This window comes from Salvia splendens, chromosome 7 (assembly GCF_004379255.2).
Source record: "Salvia splendens isolate huo1 chromosome 7, SspV2, whole genome shotgun sequence".
Classification (NCBI taxonomy): domain Eukaryota; kingdom Viridiplantae; phylum Streptophyta; class Magnoliopsida; order Lamiales; family Lamiaceae; genus Salvia; species Salvia splendens.
The window spans coordinates 8,590,479-8,610,035 of record NC_056038.1 but is presented as its reverse complement, the minus strand read 5'-3'; the positions used below and the strand labels follow the sequence as shown (position 1 = coordinate 8,610,035).

The 19,557-nt window shown below is 39.4% G+C and overlaps 2 protein-coding genes and 1 non-coding gene across 6 annotated transcripts; 1 reads left to right on the top strand and 2 right to left on the bottom strand.

Moving 5' to 3' along the window:
- Positions 1-348: 348 nt before the first annotated feature.
- On the bottom strand, positions 349-1,520 carry LOC121740893 (zinc finger protein CO3-like). 2 transcript variants are annotated; one of them, XM_042133542.1, is made up of 3 exons: positions 1,152-1,520; positions 799-972; positions 349-722 (listed from the first exon to the last, which is right to left on the bottom strand). In XM_042133542.1, exons 1-3 carry the CDS (start codon positions 1,473-1,475, stop codon positions 543-545), a joined length of 678 nt encoding a protein of 225 aa, XP_041989476.1. In that variant the 5' UTR covers positions 1,476-1,520; the 3' UTR covers positions 349-542. The 2 variants fall into 2 exon arrangements, with proteins under 2 accessions (XP_041989476.1, XP_041989477.1); XM_042133543.1 differs by having other exon boundaries at positions 799-969.
- A 3,534-nt stretch (positions 1,521-5,054) lies between these two features.
- On the top strand, positions 5,055-5,274 carry LOC121742773. The gene has a single exon (XR_006038117.1). It is a non-coding gene; the product is annotated as a small nucleolar RNA U3 (small nucleolar RNA).
- A 3,263-nt stretch (positions 5,275-8,537) lies between these two features.
- On the bottom strand, positions 8,538-13,749 carry LOC121741217. Of its 3 annotated transcripts, none has more exons than XM_042133919.1 (3): positions 13,542-13,749; positions 9,019-13,206; positions 8,538-8,720 (listed from the first exon to the last, which is right to left on the bottom strand). In XM_042133919.1, exon 2 carries the CDS (start codon positions 13,137-13,139, stop codon positions 9,057-9,059), a length of 4,083 nt encoding a protein of 1,360 aa, XP_041989853.1. In that variant the 5' UTR covers positions 13,140-13,206; positions 13,542-13,749; the 3' UTR covers positions 8,538-8,720; positions 9,019-9,056. The 3 variants fall into 3 exon arrangements, with proteins under 3 accessions (XP_041989853.1, XP_041989854.1, XP_041989852.1); XM_042133920.1 differs by lacking the exon at positions 8,538-8,720 and having other exon boundaries at positions 8,784-13,074; positions 13,156-13,206; XM_042133918.1 differs by lacking the exon at positions 8,538-8,720 and having other exon boundaries at positions 8,784-13,206.
- Between the last annotated feature and the right edge of the window lie 5,808 nt (positions 13,750-19,557).

The window sequence follows — 19,557 nt, the reverse complement described above, 5'->3', positions numbered from 1 at the left end:
GCTATAAAACCAGAAATGCTTTAGTTGTGTTGTAGGTAAAGTATATCTTCACAAGCAACGGAGGTGGATCGTATTTTTGTTGGTTTCGGACTTATTTTTGTGTTTCCATAAGACAACGTTTTTCTGTATCTACCCAATTAAAGTTGTGATAATCTAGTTGGTGGTGTCGAAAGAGAATATTGACATACACTTGCAGAAGGAATATTTTTTAGCGGAATGCAAATTCGTCGATAGGAAGGGTAGTGAAACGAGACATATATAGACAAGTTTTCGTGTATAATAGTGACTTAAGTGGACTATGATAACGACCATCAGTTTCTGTATCAATTACTGTACTGCATTATACAGTAATGTTAGATGGGTCCAGAATTGTTATTCAAATTCAAACTTGTGTCTAAAGAAATGTTTTACACAAGAATCTCTCATGATACACAGACTAAGTATTAATGGTCCATGCATCTATGGAAGAAGAGTCCCTAACAATAAGGCTGAAACACCTGTTTAATTAATTATGGGACCAGAAACCATGACACAAGTGGTCCTTAGGGCATGAGATTGGTGGAAAACGAATCAATAAAATTGATCCAGTTTTCATCATCCTCGTCTTGGTTGTGCTCTTCCCATTGAGATTGAGTCTGAGGCGCCTTGTCTGTTTCATCGTTCCTGGCGAATCTCCCCCTTATTCGCGGCCGGCTGTCTGCTAACGTCTTCCTGCACTCGTACTGAAATAACAAAACAACCACTGTTACATATGTGTAACCTTACCTGGCATATAAAATTGTAAGGAAGAAACCAAACCTTGATTTTCTTGTTGAAATTCCTAAGATTCCTCTTGCTTCTGTATCTCTCGATTCTCTCTTTCTTCTCCTCCGGGCTGTACGGACTGGCTCTACTCATGCTCTCTATAATACTGCTCTCGTTCATCAACGGACTGTTCAATCTTGGGCTTTGCTGCTGCTGCTGCTGCTGCTGCTGTGATCCCCATTACCAATATAGGTTATAACCTTGTTTTTTTTAATTGATAAATGAATGGAAATTTAAAGGACTGAAACTCGAGACTTTTGACCTCAGACATTATTAATCTGATAATATAACCTTGTTTTGATATCATAGATGGTGGTGTGGTGCATGGGGTGAAGTGGAGGTGGTACCTGCAAATCGCCGGTGCTGAGGACCTTCCTGACGGAGGTGGTGTCGTAGTCGCAGTAGGCGGGGGAGGAGGAGTTGATGGCGGAGTAGACGTCCATGTTTCCATGAAGAGAGAGGCTGCTGATACTGCGCTGCATCAGGGTGGGGCTGTAGGGGGTGGGGGAGCCGCCGTAGCTGCTGCAGCCGCTGCTGGTGTATCCGATCTCCGACCTCAACGCGGATAGCGAATCGTGCTCAGCGGCGCCGGGGATGGGTATGAACAATGGCGGTGGTGGGAATTCGGAGGTGTAGTCGTAGGGGAGTTCGGCCCTGCTGCTTCCGTACATGTTTTCTACTAGAGGGGTTTAGTGAAGGTTTTTAGTATGAGAGAAAGAGAGTGAGATTTGATAGAAAGCAATAGGGCGAAGCACACTCTTCTTAAAGAGGCAGGAAAAGCTGGAGGGTGACGTGGAAGGTGACGTCATGCGTTTGGAGGGCGTTGACTTGCAAATGTGGCACTGCACTAGCATATATAGAGAGAGAATTAGGGCTAAGAAAATGACTCACATAAATAAGGGGAAGGAACTCGTTTTTCATGCATCCCCCAAACCTTAAATAAGTTACATAACAAAAAAAAAATTACATAACACTCCCTATAAAGATGAACGATGTTACATGACGCCCTATAATGCATCGGTTCACGTCATTACACATCGTTCATTCATCTTCTTCATGGGGGAGCTTGAGCACCCTCCACCCTTTTCAAAACTCACTTTTCCAACATTTGGGAGATTTTTTTTAATTTTAGATCCTTGAAATTATCCACATCGGAAGAATTTTGGGCCCTTGAATTATTTTTGTATCTGAAAATAAAAGTACTATTGAATTTAATCGGTAACCCTAAGTACTATTAATAATCTTAGGCCTTAGGCTCGTGAAGTTAATTTACATTGGTTACGACTTACGATACAACAGTACGTCAAAGCCCATTTTCATTTTTGACAGTCTAAATGGTCAAGAGATTACTCTCTTATATTGTGAATTACTGTTAAATCACAATTTTAGGCCTCCTGTTTTTAAATCTAAAGTTGCTCCTCGAGATTTTCAAAGAGTTTGGTTTCTATAAATGATAATTTGTGGGATCGACGGCTATTACATATATTTATATTGGGTATATATTAGCTTTTGGTTGCTAAGTATAATATTTTATCTGGACAGAAGGCAAAGACCCCATATAAATATTTGAGGCCATGAACACATGATACTTTTCCAAAACCAAATTTACACACTCACTCAATCACGTTTATTATATATAGGAGCTACTATTCACGGTGCAGTTTGATGAGGCTTGCCACTACAATCAAATCAATTTGATTTAGTAGTACAATTCTAGTATTTACATTTATGAAAAACATTCGTAACTAAATCATAGTTTTATCAAATGGTAGTAGTATCTTTTAACAATAAATTAGATCAAATCATGCAAATATGATGGTCCGATTAATTTTTTGTTTACATCGCAGTTTAATTATATACTCCATAAAATATGTATAATTATATCTTTAATCCTCTAATTTGTGTGTGCAATCAACAATTAACGAAGAAGCACTTTTAATTTTAATTGTGGTCCTATGATCTCAGTTACTAGTCACGATCTACCATGTGAGACGATTTGACTATACCTATCTCCAACTCGCAACAATATTATAGAATGTCCCCACCACTTAATTATGTTTAAAAAGACATGAGTAAAAATAATAAGATGAAAAGGGTTTTTTAATGAAGACCCATGTGCGAGGCATATACATAATTCAATCATTTGTTGTAGGTTTAGGGTAGATTAAGGTCGGTTTAATGATTATTAGAGTCCGATTTTCTCCCATGTTAGTATTATTTAATCAAATGATGTTATATTAAATTCTTTTGATTGACAAGTAGTAAAACCGTTTGTCCGTGTACTTGAAGAGGTGTCAAAACAGTGTACTTACTAATTTGAATTTCTATATTTTACTATGAATATGGTGTAGAATGATGAATATTTAGAAAGAGGTGTATAGTCAACAAGAATGCTCTCCATACCCTATGTTATGTATGAATTCCAATTCCAAGAGTGATGCATTGCACCCCACTGTGTATGTCTTCTCATTTCAACAATATTATTAAGATGCTCCAAATTATTGCACTTGGTGACTTCTTTTTCTCACGACAACGGGATATGGTTTTCCTCTTTTATTTTTTCACTAGACGTTTCGTTCAATGGTTGGCTGCAATTTCATTTACGCAATTTTTAATATAATATTTATTCATCTTCAAATTTTAATACGATAACCTATGTCCCATAATAGGAGTCACATTTGGTGTGACACGAGTTTTAAGAATAGTGAATTGGAAAAGTGAGTAGAAAATGAGGTCCACTTTTTATATTGATTTTAGAATAGAATGTGACTGGAGTGAGTTAGCGGAATATGTGACCTACTTACCATTTATGGTAAAAGTGAAATGTGACTCTTATTGTAGGACAGACCGAAATAACAAAATACAACTCTTATTGTGAGACAGAGGGAGTATAAGTTTTATTTTCATTATTGACTCCAACTGAACATAATAAAATATTTTCCTTTTAATATAATTTTAATCTGATAATGCTTTTAGACACATGATCTAAAGAGCTACTAGTATTTAGTGTTGATGGTGTTGGAATTGTGACAGGTCAAATAGTTTTTGACCGCGTCGTTCATGTGGAGAAATATTTAATTTGTGAAAATTAAATGATATAAGATCGATCTACATCCGGATTAGATGATTGTGGTATATTTATTTTCGCTAAAATGATTTTCAGTGAGTGAGAAATAATAGATTAAAGTTGGTCAAAAAAGCGAAACTATAAAGGAGTTATGAGAAAAACCTGGGGATTAATCAGCAAGTGTTAATTATTCCACATTTGTGGTAAGAGCCTTGTTAAACACGTATTTAATAGGCTAAATTACTGCATGTAATAATTATAGTGGACTAAGATGAGCGGTAGAGCCTACACACACGCGTCGTTGCTCCGTCGAGGCTGCGGACTTGGAACTTGGCAATTGGTCTTTGGCTTGGTTGGCTTTATATAAGCGCAGTCTAATTCTTTTAGAACATATCACCAGTCTAAGTTAGCGAGCCACATTGTCAACATGACGCGATGAAGCAAACATGGTTGACAGTTGGATGTCCACATCTGTGAACAACCTAGACATGCATGCAGTGTGTCCAAATACGTCCGTCCAAGTTTAGCCTCTAGCTCCAACTCTGGCACCCATATCGGCTTGTAATCCCGGCGGTTACAGTCAAACCATGATGACGGACTGCGTTGACTCCAACCTCCACATGCATTGAACTACACTAATAAATAAGGTATAGCCATCCATGCATTCTAACACGCAACATTAACCAATCATTCTCCGCATAAGCTATCTCCCTCCCGGCTTTGTCTTTCTCTTTCTGTCAAAACTTTGTTTTTCCCCATCATCCAATTCACCGGAGCTCTACTGCTAGCAGTGCTGCTACTTCAGAGATGAAATCGTTTTATCTTTGGAGATGACACGCCAATCTTAGAGCACTACAGAGGCGTATCTCATCTTGCGGAACGAGGACTTCTCATCTTGGTTTTTTTTTTTTTTTTTTTTTTTAAAATTAACTTCATATATTTATATCATATATATGAAGGAGGAAATTACAAATCAACTCCTATAACAAGGAGGAAAGACAAATTACGCCACCCAGGGTTCGAACTCGAGACCTCCAGGATGGACGCGGTATCCAGCACCCTTTACCGCTAGGTCAAGAGGCTTGGATGACTTCTCATCTTGGTTTATAGTTCTGATTTGTATTATTTGTTTCAGTTTATTTCCGTGCAATTTCTCCATTCTTTATTGGGTTGTATTATATTCACGACCTTACTTGAACATGATCTGTTATATAGGCTCGTACCTCTGTATCATTGATTTCTAAGGAGACAGGAAACCATGTCTGGTGGATGAACCATGGCTGCTTGGCTAGAGTGTGATTAACAACCCCTCGGGTCGGGTTTCCGGCTTGTTGTGCAGTAGATGATCGTTCTTGGCATGACTCTGGTCCAGTCAGGATGGCCGGGCAGCTCTCTGACAGACTTTAAACATTTTTTTATTGGGTTGTATTATATTCGGCTAGTATTTTATAACTTTACATAGTTTTTCTAACTTATGGTAATAAAATGGACAACTAATTATTTATAATTTGTGATATACTCCCTGTTTTGTAAATAATCAGCATTAACTAATTTTGAGTTTGGATTTCTTAGTACATAATAATAAATAAATGAATTAAGTTTAGTTCTCGTTTATTTAGTTTATTGAGTTTTGAAAGAAATAGTAAGAGTTAAAAGGACCAAAGAAGCAAAAATGGAACCTAATAGAGTACAACAAAGTGACACACTGACATTGCCATGCTTTAATCTCTCGTTTTATCTTGTAGGCCAACATGGACCGTGTGAAAGCACAAGAGTTGCACTCTCCCACATTTACAAGGGTAAATCCTACAAGAAAAACATCCTACAAATAGGAAAACTCAAGGAAGAACAAGAGAAACAATAATTTAATTTTGTTTAGATTGAACATGAATTATCTTGTAGGTATTGTTTTGCTTTCATTATTTATTGATAACTGATGAACTTGTTATTTACCTACAACTTTATCGCAAGTGTTAATATTTCTATGACAAGCAAGTCTATTTATCCATGAAGATAAATGAATGTCAGATTCACATTTTATTGCAAAATGTATATAATAAAATATTACCTACTATATTGTACTCCGTATTTGATAGAAATTCATGGGTTCCATCCTAAAACCAATTGGTGATAGGAGGAGTGGCCCATGGGATTTATATACTAGTTTCAGTTTTTCTTTTAACACCGATGTGAGACAGTTATATGTTATTTTTCTAGTTTCAATTGCCAACACCCTCCCTCAAACCCTTCAAGGTGAACTTGGAGGGGTTGGACTTTTTTCTGATCGATTGGACAACTGGCCCAATTTTTTTTCGATTGGTTGGACCACTGGCCCAAATTTTAAGCCCAGATATACTGTTGGGTCAGTCATTTTTTCGATTTTTAGCCCAGATATACTGGTGGGTCAGTTAAATTTGACACACAGTCGGCGACCCGCTCTGATAGCATGATAGAAATCCATGAGTTCCATCCTAAAACCAATTGGTGATAAGAGGAGTGGCCCATGAGATTTATATACTAGTTTCAGTTTTTCTTTTAACACCGATGCGAGACAATTATATGTTATTTTTCTAGTTTCAATTGCCAACAATATTAATATTTTCTATCTACTTTTTTTTAATGTTTATATCTTAAAATTCATGTCAAATCAGTTATTTATGGATGAATGAAATAGTATTTGGTTTGTAAGAAGAAAAACAATAACTAAATAAGTGGCCCATAACAATTCCGTAATATACTGTTTGTTTTCTACAGACGAGAAAATTTACAACTAAATAAGTGGCCCATAATACTATGATACTCATGGGTCCAAACAAGAAATTGGTAACAGTTGATAAAATTTGCCGAAAGAGAAAAGCAACCACTATCGATTATGTCTATCTGATCTGCCTAGCCTCTTTGACTTTGAGATACCTCTCTGCCTTCCTCCAAATCTATACAAAATTAACTTCAAATACCTCTTATTTAATTTCGATACTATCTGGATAAAGGAAAAAGTGTACATGTGTTTTTCATTAGATATCATTTTCAACTTGTTGCTTGCTAGCGCACCAATACATTTTGGCTGTAATTTGTGAGTTAGAAGAGATACAATTTCACACACAACACCTATCAAATCTTGACTTGCCACAGTGGGATTTCAGACATCAATCACTTTGCGGCCATGTTCGAGAATCTAAATAGAATGATGATCAAGAAGAAGAAGAAGCACACCACAAAGTCATCTTCATTCTATTTTTCATTTTTCTCCTACAAATTGAAAAAGAAGCCCATATTGTTCCTAAATAATAGGCTTTATATGTTAAATGTCAACAACCGTCCAATCTAAGGCAAGAGGTCAACGCTTTCTTGCACTTTTTATATAATTGTGATTTTTTTGGCTGCAAAAATGATATGTTTGAATTCATGTTGGAAGGATCCGATCTTAGGTGCTACTATACTATGTTGCATATCATTTTCATGATTTTACCTAAGTCAAATACATCACTGTCTAATGTGTGGTTTTATTCATACATCTGTACTGTCGAGATACTTTCCATATATATATAGAAGCAAATTATAAGAATTATTCATGATTAATTATAGCCTAGCCCTAGTTTATAAAAATTCAGACGAGGAACCATTATTTACAAAGTTAAATATTTTCAGAAAAACTAATTAGATTTTGTTTGGAGACAACTTATGGGCCTTATGCGAGCCTTTTTTCCGCATTATTCCGTCCATGCTCCATTATAGAGTACTCCATCCTCTCCACTCAAAGATATCTACCTTCTTGAATGACACATGATTTTAGGATGAGTTGTTAGATGTAATAAGTAGAGATATAAATGTAGTTGGATATTTGAATGATGAGGGAGAAGAGATATTTATTTCCAAATATAGAAAGTGGATATGTATTTTTTCTAGCAAGGGTTAGAGGAGATACAATTTGCTTGCTAGTGCCCCAATGCATTTTGATTGTATTTTTAAATTTCATATAGCACGTCTTGAAGATAGTAGTGGCAGATGATGGGACAATAAAATAATGAGTCGATGTGGAACTTGAAAGTTGATAGTATAGAATTGAGCTGTAGAAAAGTGTGGAATGAAGATTGAAGAAGATTAGATTGTGCCACATGAAATTCAAAAATACAAAAAATCCTTAAAAGTTAATAATTTTAAATTAAAAGTTGCAACCCATTCGGGCCGACCCGTTTAACCCGCCAACCCATTCGGGCTAACCCGTTTAGCCCATTTTGTACTTGGGTTATAAAATTGCAACCCTAACCCATTAATTTTAACGGGCAATTCGGGCCGACTAAGAGGTTTCGGATTGGATTGACATCCCTAATATCAAGCCAACCATGCCGGTGAATAAATACTGTTTCCAATTGATATTATTGTGGTAGAAGCACAGTTATTGATAACACGTTATCTGAACTAAATTCTTCAGTGTAACAACACCATTTTTCTTTCAATGCATATATGAAGGAAACAACTTGTTCTAACATCCAACGTTAGGTTCATAATAGATGGATTGAGTATAGTAAAGTGTAACCGAGTGTTTGAAAAGACTAGATTGATAAAAACTCAAAAATTAATCAATCCATCAACACAAATGAGAGATTGCCTATAATCTATCTATTCATCTTTATCATAGTAAAACACACCCTGTTAAAAATGGACGAATCTTAAAATAAAAAATTTTATACGGCCAAGTAGAGGGGAATTATGGATGTATGTACACGGACTTGAAATCAACATACCAAAATGACAAACATGAATCATGATATCCGCTAGCAGTAGCAGCACCACCCTTTCATCAATTCTGCAAACCAGCGTAGGGGGACCTCTGTAATGCAACAATTGGCTGGGAAGCCAAGCTAGAAATATCAGATATTTCAAATACGAAATACATAAGCACATCTTCAAATGTCATCTTAACTGGAATAAGGCCCCAGCAGATCTTATCATTGAAGTGAAAAAAGTATTCATGTTCCCTATAAAAAGATATTACAACAGAAGAACCATTTTTAAGCCTGTCATGATCATTATTTTACACAGGATGCTGACATGCTCAAAAAGTCATTTTCTCTAAATCTGAGAGAGCAATAGTAATCAAGAGCAAACTAGACACTGCATCAGCACTGTAAGCTGCATTGTAATACCTTTTTTTTGCTAACGATGAAGGTTTTATGTTCAACAATCATGCTGGTGGCTCCCCACCAAATGCTTCCTCATCAAATTCTTCATTAGTCGAATTCTCTTGGAAGATTAACTTAGTTTCTTCATTAGATTTCTGACCAAGGCCATTCCACATCCCTGGTGCTGGACCAGGATCAGAACCATGGCTAATTTCAGCATTGTCCTCCACCTGATCATTACCCTTTTGATATTCCGGCTCAGATCTCTTATCATCATCCAAGCATAATGTGTCCGCATTAAGATCAGATACCGAATCAAACCCTGGTTGCCCCACAGGTCCAGAGTAAGCAACACTGGCATCTCCAGGTTCAGAAGGTTCAGCAGCTTCTTTCTTCTGTCTTCTCCATTTCTTAGTGGATGAAGTCCCATCATCCTCAAAATCTTCTTCTTCTCTGTCTCTATGCAAGTAAACCCACAATTTTCTCTCTCCGTCAAACTGGACACAAGGATCGCGCTCGTAATGCAGTCGATCCAGCGCTCCACTAACTACCTGATTGACCTGTGCATCAGACACATCTTCCACAATATATTGCGAGTCTCTAATTAATGTACATACATCTGCTCGCGTCCCAATACTTCCAGGCAATCTAGCTGCAGCATCTCTCACCAGACAAAGGATTGTGACATGTGGTGGTCTGTCACGCTTTAACATAAAATGATCCCGGGCCTTTGACGTAGGTTTTCCACCACACCTCCTCAAAGGTGCAACAATTGATTTTTTTCCATCAACAGCTGTGTACGAGAAAGCCCTGTCTGGTATTAGATACCTAAGGACTTCTTCCTTCTGGAAATAAGCTTTTACTTCTTCAGAGCTAGGGCCAATGGTATTCAGACTCTTCTGAGCTCTAAGGTCCTTGAACCTTTCTTTCTCATCCAAATTCATTTGCATCAGTGTCAAAGGAGGGTCAGGAAGACTGCCAATTTGTTGAAGTGTCTCCTGACTATTTTTTAGCCAATTAGCAAATGAGTCAACTACTTTGACAAGCATTTTGTGAGGGAGGCCCCATGCATCTGGAGATGTCACCTCTTCAACTGCCTCAGAATCAGACGAGTTATGAGATACAGGGCCAATCCATGACCAACTTTTTGTAGACTTTTGATACACAACAAGTGGTTTCCACCCTTTTGCTCCAAGAGGAGCAGTCCTGGATGAGAAAATTTTCAGGACGCCTCTAATTAAATCCTGAAGTGGCTCTTGTGTCTCAAGAATACAGGGATCACCAGGATTCGATTTAACATGGTTGACAATTTCCTGAACAGTGAGGAAAGGAACATTTGCCAGGGATAATAATGGCATAGAAGCGTCAACGCCCATACTTGGATTTGAATTAGCAATAGCATCCTCTTGCTTGCTGCTCTGCTCTTCCTTGACCCCCTGTTCAGCATCAGTCTTATCAGGGTGTTTTCCAGTTTCTGAAGAATCTTCAGGAAACAGCGTAACCATAGCCATACGAACGGCCGAAAGAAGATGAATTACAGAGAATGAGAAGCCATTGTGAACCGTAGGCGTGATCAAGGGAAATGACTTTTTGGGCCGTTTAGTTTCTGCCTCAATATCCTCTACTTCCATTTCCATAACAGGAGGCTGAGGAACTCCATTCTCTAGACTATCAGATGCCTCCTCTAATTTGTGTTTACCCCGTTTCCTTGAAGAACTGACATCATCTAACTGCGGCTCAGCATCAGCATGAAGGAAGTGATTATTTTCTTGCAATTCCAGGTATGTCAGGTCGTCCTTTACTTTCCGCTTTTTTGAGAGAGCATTGCAGCCTAGCAATGCTATATCTGATCTTTCAGGATGATGACTAGCAGACAAGTCAACCAAGTGGCCTTTCTTCCCCAATTTGAAAGGTAGCCCATTAGAAGCTCCTGGTGGTCGAGTCCAGAATAAATCAGTTTCAAACTGATGGCCTTGCATATAGTTTGATTGAAGATGGCTGAAATCATGAGGAACTTCACCTTTCCGCCTTCTACCCAGTACGAGAGAGGATTTCAATTGCGCTTGGAAATTATCACCACGGGTCCCTTCTACATGGCCATTTCTTCCCAATGAGTGGATCTGATGCTGTTCCCCAGTGCCAATCCCTCCTGGATAATAGTATTTATCCAAATCTTTGGGTAACATATTAAAGTGGGTAACATCATGCATCTTACCCTTCTGTTCTGATCTCATCATATCTAGGGCGTGGCTATAATCCTGCATCATTCGAGAATGTGATGATCCATCACCCATTGGATACCTTTCTTTCTCATCTCTCTCTGAAAATTGGGACTTCTTTGCATCTGAGCCAAGTCTCAGCTCTGGCACACCACCGGGGTAAGCCCACTTGCTCCTCATCAACGGATTGTCATCATCATCATCATCATCCTCATCCATAGGTTCTGATGAATCTGATTCTGTGTCTTCAGCTTTGGAAAACAACCCAACTCTGTTTCCAACACCGTCTCTTTTTCCATTCTGGGAACTTCCCCGGAACTTATCCTGCGAAGGCCTGGCTCTAAATTCAGTGGGCAAAAATTTATTATTCGCATTAAGATCAATGCCTTCCCTACTCATCTTCCACTTCTTATTTCTGGAGTTCAAATCAGTGGTGGGGAAAATCCCCTCATGTTTAAGCCACACAGGATCATTTGCATCTAAAAGTTCCATTTGACTTCCTTTTAAAGATGAATGCAACTTCTGACCCTTACCAAGTTTCATCTGATTTTCAGCAGTAAATAGCTGATGATTTTCTGAGTACTTAACCTTTTTTCCACTGTCATACATGTTTCTTGCATTAGATGGCTTTGCAGTTAAGACCTTGATATCAGACAACTTGTTGATAGCCCTATTCCTCCCAAGAGCATGTAAATTGTTCCTCCCTGACATATGACTTTGCATAAAACTATCTTTATCCTCTTCATGTTTCTTCCATTTAGAAGCTATAGACTTATCGTTTACCCCAACTCGATGTAAATTCCGATCTCTATGGACTGCCACTTCAACCATTGTGTCTTCCTCATCATCATACTCTAGAACCTGCTCATTCTTCCCAACTGCAGCAGAAGGGTCACGTCCTGAATCTATATTATAATGAGAGTCAGGAAGTCCCAAACCATAGCGTCCAGGGTGAGTTGAAGAAAAAGGTTCTGCCAACTCTCTCCCTGAAGTGGTTTTAGATCCACCCAGCTTCAGAGTTCCTCTAGGAAATCGTTTTTCAAACTTGGCTGATTCCATGTTGCTTTTGGTTTTCCGGGTTCGAGAAGAAATATCTGATGCTGGACCGATGCTGTGCACTGAATGGCGACCTGTCTTCTGAACAAGTTTTGAATCCTTCAGCCTTTTGTCCCTCAAACCATCAGCAGACTCTTCCCTATTAGATGAATCGCTTTGAAACTCTTCCATGTTTTCATTCATCAAACTCTTCTGACTCCTCATAATGTTCAATACACGAAGCTTCTCCTCAATACTGTACCCCCTGCAATTCATCCATGCATCTCTAATCTGACAAATATTGTTTACTAAACCGTTATGATGCAGCTGCAAGGTATGATAGTGCTGTTTTCTCTGAAAAAAATTCAAACCCTTTTTGTAGAGTGCCACCCTTGGCTCACATAATCCTCCCTTCAACATCTCAAACAACTTATCAACGGGGCTCCCAAAATGCAAATTATCACCAGAAAAAAGTTCTTTGAGCGTACACATGAAGTTTTCTTGGTCCATATCAGGCAGATACTTGGAAAGACCAAATCTTTCCTCTTCGGTTAAACTCTCATTCCAAACCTCCATGGAGAGCACATCTTTCAACCCTGGGAGATCATACAGTTCATAAGGAATGCTACATGTTTGATCGCCAACCTGGCAAAACTCCTCGCCAGACTCACCCAATTCCAACAAATCAAAGTCATCTGAACCTGCTCCGGAATCACAATCATCAAATTCATCATCATCATCATCATCAGATTCAACAGCAGGAGCACCAGGATTCCGCTGAAAATCTGCATCGTCATCGCTAGACATAGGTGTATGTGTTTCCCTACTGTGAGGAGATTGAAACTCCAGGTCAAAACGTGCTACCTTAAAGCTATTCTTTTCAATCGCCATTCAACAGTAACATTACCTCGAACAAATAACCCAGATTCAAGATAAAGCTCCACTTCAATTCAAAACCCTAGATTAATAAAAATAACAACCAATCAGTCCGAGAAACGAAAAACCCTCAACCAGAGACGTTGGCCGAGGGGTTGGGGTGCGGAGCAACAGCAGAAACTACAATCACACCAGCTTAAACACTTAATAGACACAATTAGACACTTAATTAGGCACAATTAGACACGACAAAGAGCCTCACTCAGCACTCCATCCTTTCCCACCCTATTAAACATCTAGAGAAACAAAAATTCCCGTGTTACGAGTACGGCCAGAATTAGAAAAAAAAATAAACAGAATAAAACAAATCACAAATTGAACACGGCTGAAGAACGAGATTGAAAAGCAAAAACACACCTGAATTGTTGGATGAGACGGAAACGGAAACGGAAACGGAAACGGCAGAAGGGCCGATCGCGAATATCCTCAATCGCGAGGAAACCCTAGCAATAGGTATACGAGAAAAAGTAAGGCAGGCGGTTATATTGAGCGTGTGTGAGAGAGAGAGATGGGGAGGGGAGCAGTGCGTGTAGTGTGAGAGGTTGCGCGTACGATTACACTTGGAGTTGGGTGAAAGAAGAAGGAAGAAGAAGACGTCGTGTGTGAGCCGTTGGATCACTGATGTCACGTGCCACACCGGATCCGGCCCTCAGTCCGACCCGATTCATTAATAATGACATCGCATCAGTTTTTAATTTACTTTGTTGTACTCCTACATTTCATTTTACAATCCTTTTGCCAACTACAGCAAGCAAAGCCTAAAAGCATCCACAACGGTGGCGTCCGTCGTCACGGCGCTGGCACGGACGCCACCCGCCGTCGCTGCTCGATGCATCGAGCAGCGCCGTGCCAGCGAGCAGCAGACGTGGCGCGCCCTCATTCGTCAACGGCATAGCCGTTATGTTTAAATTATTATTTTTTTAAAAAAAAATCGGTTTTTAATTAAAAAAACCGATAAAAAATAAAAAAAAATTTCACTTCCCAAAAAATTATATCCGTTTATAACCGTTTTTCCCACTTTTAAATTTTTTTTACCCCAAAAATACACACTTTCATCTATAAATACCCCCAATTTTACTCCCAAAAATTCACATCAAACTACACAATTCTCATCATCATTCTCTCATCTTCATTCTCATCTTCAATCTCTCATATTCATTTTCATCTTCATTCTCTCACACCCTACAACACCACTATGTCCGGTCACGACGATAACCCAAGCGGCTCCCACGGTTGGAACCCCGAATGGTTCGGTTCACAACCGTTTCCTAGTCCGAAAACGAACTATTCGGCCCCTCCTCTCACGCATATCTTTTAATTATGTAATTTTTAATTTTTAGGATTTTAATTATGTAATTTTTAATTTTTAGGATTTTAATTAGGTAATTTTTAATTTTTAGGATTTTAATTATGTCTTTTTTATTTTATTTGTAATTTGTAATATTTATTGTGGTTTTTTAATGAATTTTAGTATTATGGAAATGTTTTTGTGTAATTGAATTTTAAATTAATTGTGCTCGTCCTTGCGGAAGAGCACAGCTGTGGGTGTTGTGCTCTTGCCAGAGAGCAGGCAAAAAAAGTGGGGTCGGACCCACAACCGTGCCGCTGGCAAGAGCACGATTGTGGATGCTCTAAGGAATCTCTAATTAAGATTTGAAATATAGGTAAGTAATTATTAATAATATCAATTTTTATCTAATGCAAACAAAATTAATCACAATTATAACAACATGAAAAATATCCCCTTCATCCACAATATACTTTTTTGGACTATCTACAAAAAATTAGTCTAATTTAATTTTAATAAATTTATTTTTCTAACAATATTACTACATAGTTTCATATTCCCCAATAATTATGTTCAACTATTTTTCATATATATGTAGATGCTTCTGTTTATACTTGATGTAATTCAAGTCCATTTCGTGACTTCTTTCTTCTTTTGTGCTTAAAAAATAATGGAATTCCAAATTAATGAAGGAGAATAGATTCATTCTAATTGAGGGAGTGACGCATAATGGTTGTGCGTCGTTCTTAATGAAACGCACAACCCTTATGCGTCGTTCTTTAATGACGCACAAGGATTATGCGTCGCTTAACGACGCATAAGGGTTATGCGTCATTAAAGAACGACGCATAATGGTTATGCGTCGTTAAGGTGGCTTTTAAAGCCCTACAGGCAGACGCAGCTCACAGAACGCACTTTCACACACTTTTATTTCATCTCTCGGCGATTTCCGGCGATTTCTCCATAAGATCCGGTAATTTGTTAATCAATTTAGCTACATTCATCATTATTCATGTTTATTGTGCTTTCATTTGTTAGTTTTACCCTATTTATACAAATTAGGGCTTGTAGGAAAAATGTCCATAATTGTCGTTGTTTTAAATGTTTTTTATGCAGAAATCATGCAAGTATTTGTGAGTTTGTATTGGGGTGGTAGAGTAGTTCAACTACCACATATGGGTATTGATTATGAACCACCTCGTGCGAGGAGCTCCATCATATTAAATTCAGGTGTTTCCTATTCTGGGTTGGTAGCAATGATCTGTGATGCGATGGGAATAGATATGAACCAACACACAATTGAATTATTATGGAGACAATGTATAGTCTATGCTTCCGGTATGAGTTATACATGTTCTGTGATTTGCAATGATGAAAGTGTAATGTTTATGTTCAACAATGCTCAAAATTCAAGTGGGTGTGTATTGAATTATTTGTTGAGTATTCACCGGTGAGGAGTGCAGAAATCCCACCAGTTGTTGATTATGGTATTGGAGCATCTGCGAGGTTTGAACAAATGAGTTTTGACTGTGGTGTTAGATCATCTGCGAGGGTGGATCAAATGAGCTTTGATCGTAGTATGAATTAGCAGAGAGATGTTGTAGATGTTGTAGATGTTGCTGATGTTGGTGTTGGATTGAATGATGAGGTAGATGTTGCAGATGATCTTGATGAGCCAAGGCCACTATATGAGACAGAGCCAGACCCCGATGTCAGTGATAGTGATGGTGCTGATGATGTCGGTGCTAGTTCTGATGATGAGATAGTACCATGTAAACCTATTATGCAAGGTGAACAACCACTTCCGGAATACAATCCTAGTGGGTTTAGATTCTTTCGTGAATTACCAAGTCGTCCTTCTGGAGTATCGGATGATGTGGGTGGTAATGAACACAGCCTTTTGTATTGGAATGAGAATGAGCCGCATCGGATTGTGTTGGGAACAAAATTTGATTCCAAGCTACACGTGAAGACTGCTATACCTATGTGGAGTTTGTGGAATGAAAAACAGTTTAAGGTTGTCGAGAGCAAATTAAGAAGGTGGCATGCTGTATGCAAATTTCCAGCAGGAACGACAGTAACAGGGGCAGGCATCATCAGCACCACCGACGCTGAAAAGGCGAGGGAATGTAAGTGGGAGGTTTCAGTTACACAAAGGTCGCATGACGATATGTGGGAAGTTAGGAAGTGGAAGGATCGACATACTTGTGTAGGCCATCGGGCTAATAGAGATCATGCTAACTTTTCATCCCCAATGATAGCTCTGTCGATTCGACATCATGTGCGACAATGTGCCGATTTCAAGGTCTTCTCAATAATAGCTGATGTTCAAGACAGATTTGGTGTGTTAATTAGTTATAAAAAGACATGGTATGCAAAGAGAAATGCTATAGAGTTTGTGTACGGTGGATGGGAGGAATCATTTAGACAGTTGCCAAGCTACATGTTTGAACTCCAGTCACAGAATACGGGCACAATTGTTGAGTGGAAGCATAACGAGCTGTTGAGTTGGAGGCGTACAATGGTATTCAACTATGTTTTCTGGGCATTTGGGCCTGCAATACATGCGTTCCAGAAGGCCGCACCGGTGTTAACAGTGGACGGGACTCACCTCCGAGGAAGATTTAAAGGTAAGTTGCTTGTTGCTTATGGTTTTGATGCTAACAAGACATGCTTGCCTATTGCATATGCTGTGGTGGATGAAGAAACCAATGACAGTTGGTCGTGGTTTTTGGATCATGTCAGAACTCATGTGGTGAAATACGAGAGGGAGGTGTGCATTATATCAGATAGGCATAAAGGACTCTTGAATGCAATGGAGTCTGAAATCATGACAAGGGCCCCGCAGATACACCACAAATTTTGTTTGCTTCATGTGAGGGCAAATGTGTTGAAGAAGCACAAGGGCCCCAATGTGAAGGCCATTATATGGAAGTTGGGGGTCAGTTCTCAGGAACGTAAATTTGCCAGAAGACGTCGAGCACTACATGATGTCAACAGTGGTGCGGTTCGAATGCTGAATAGGATTACAAAAGAATGTTGGTCATTGTGCTACGATGGTGGACTTAGGTGGGGGGTGGCCACAACAAACATGTCGGAGTGCTACAATAACGTCTTGAGGGGTGTGAGAGAGTTGCCGATTAGAGCGTTGGTTGATTTGACATTTTGGAGGACGGTAAAATGGTGGGTGGAGAAGAAGACAACAATCGAACACACCGAAGGTGAATTAACCCCATGGGCGAGGGACAAACTTGCTAAGAATGACTCAAAGGGGTGAAAACATTACATCACTGTCATTGACCGAGATACAGGGAAGTACCATGTCCGAACTCGAGGAAGAATCGTACAAGGAGTGTCAAAGGGCAACAATGTTCAATTAATGAGGTATTTGGAATCGAGTTGCAGTTGTGGTAAGTGGCAGATGTGGAGAATCCCTTGTTCGCATGCTTGTGCGGTTGCTAGAGACCGAGGTCATATTATGATTGACCTCATTGATGAGAAGTACTACCTAGGTAGATGGAGATCACAATACTATACTTAAGTTTCATTTGATGCACCAAGACACGAAGAGTATTGGGTTGCACCTTCATGGAAGTTGTGCATCACCCCTCAGCAGTTGATTCCTAGAACGCGTGACCGAGTTAGAAGAAGGAGGATACTTAATCAAATGGATGTCCAGGAGGAAGATGAACCGAGAGCTCCCCGCCGTTGCAGAAATTGCGGGATAGAGGGGCATGACCGAAGAAATTGCTCAGCCGGTGCCGTTCAGTAAAGTCGTGGTAAATATTTATGAGATGTGATAGCTACTACGTGTATGTTTCAACATTTGTGAGATGTGATAGCTACTATGTGTATGTTTCAACATTTGTGAGATGTTGTCGACAGTCATTATGCTTTTTATTATGACAGTTATTATGATTGTTATTACGACAAGTATTATGATTTTGATAAACAAATACCAACATATGCCCGAAACATGTTTCAACCCATCAAAAATGTTCAAATTTCAACATACGACCACACCGGACGAAGTGGCTGGAGTCGATACAAATTTACATAAAATCGCCCGGCCGGGCGTTTTAGAAAAATAAAATCGCCCGACCGGGCGAAGTTTCTGGACTCAACAGTGCGTGACGACATTCACCCAGTGACGCATAACGATTATGCATCACCAATGAACGACGCATAATTGTTATGCGTCACCACGGAACGACGCATAATCGTTATGTGTCACCGGGTGAATTTCGTCACGCACTATTCAGTCCAGAAACTTCGCCCGGTCGGGCGATTTTATTTTTCTAAAACGCCCGGTCGGGCGATTTTATGTAAATTTGTATCGAGTCCAGCCACTTCGCCCGGTATGGTCGTATGTTGATTTCTGAAACATGTTTCGGGCATATGACGATATTTGTTTATATTTGTTTATCAAAATCATAATATTGTTCATTCCACCATAGAAAACATTCCACACTATTTATGTTTCATCATATCAAAAATGTTCAAAAATCAACTTACGATCACAACCTGTTTCAATAGACACAAATACCAACATATGACCGAAATCTATCTAGATGGAGGCGTGAACTTTGTCGGAGCTTTCCCTTTGTTCTTCCTTGTTGAAAATCCCCTGAATACATTCTGCATAGCCATCCCAATCGTACTTGATGGTCGTGAGGATCCCGCGATCGGTGGTCGGAATATTACTTCGTCATGTTCCTCCCCGCCCTCTTCTTCCGGACCCTCTTCTTTCTGACCCTCTTCTTCCCCCACCGGATCCATAAATTGATAATTCTGAAAGTACGTATCACGTCCTGGTTGAGCTGCATCCCAATCAGACACACCACCAAAGAATGAATCACATGACGCGCGTGCTCCCCATTGCGAGGGCTCGTGGCTTGCACCACTCAGCTGAGACCATCCTGGTGGATCGTACTCCGGACTCAAGGGCTCTGGTACCGCATACTCAGGTTGCAGCAGCTGCTGCTGCGACAACCTATGCTGTCGCGTAATCCCGTGCCCACCCGTCCGGACACCCGGCAGTCCATGACGAAGAGAAGTTGGTGGGCGTGGCGGCATGACCACATT

Coding starts and splice junctions, on each gene's coding strand:
- LOC121741217 (XM_042133919.1), bottom strand. CDS start 13,139: ATGGCGATTGAAAAGAATAGCTTTAAGGTAGCACGTTTTGACCTGGAG.
- LOC121740893 (XM_042133542.1), bottom strand. CDS start 1,475: ATGTACGGAAGCAGCAGGGCCGAACTCCCCTACGACTACACCTCCGAA. Junction 973..1,151: donor TCAGCACCGGCGATTTGCAG/GTACCACCTCCA, acceptor TGGGGATCACAG/CAGCAGCAGCAGCAGCAGCA. Junction 723..798: donor ATTTCAACAAGAAAATCAAG/GTTTGGTTTCTT, acceptor TTGTTATTTCAG/TACGAGTGCAGGAAGACGTT.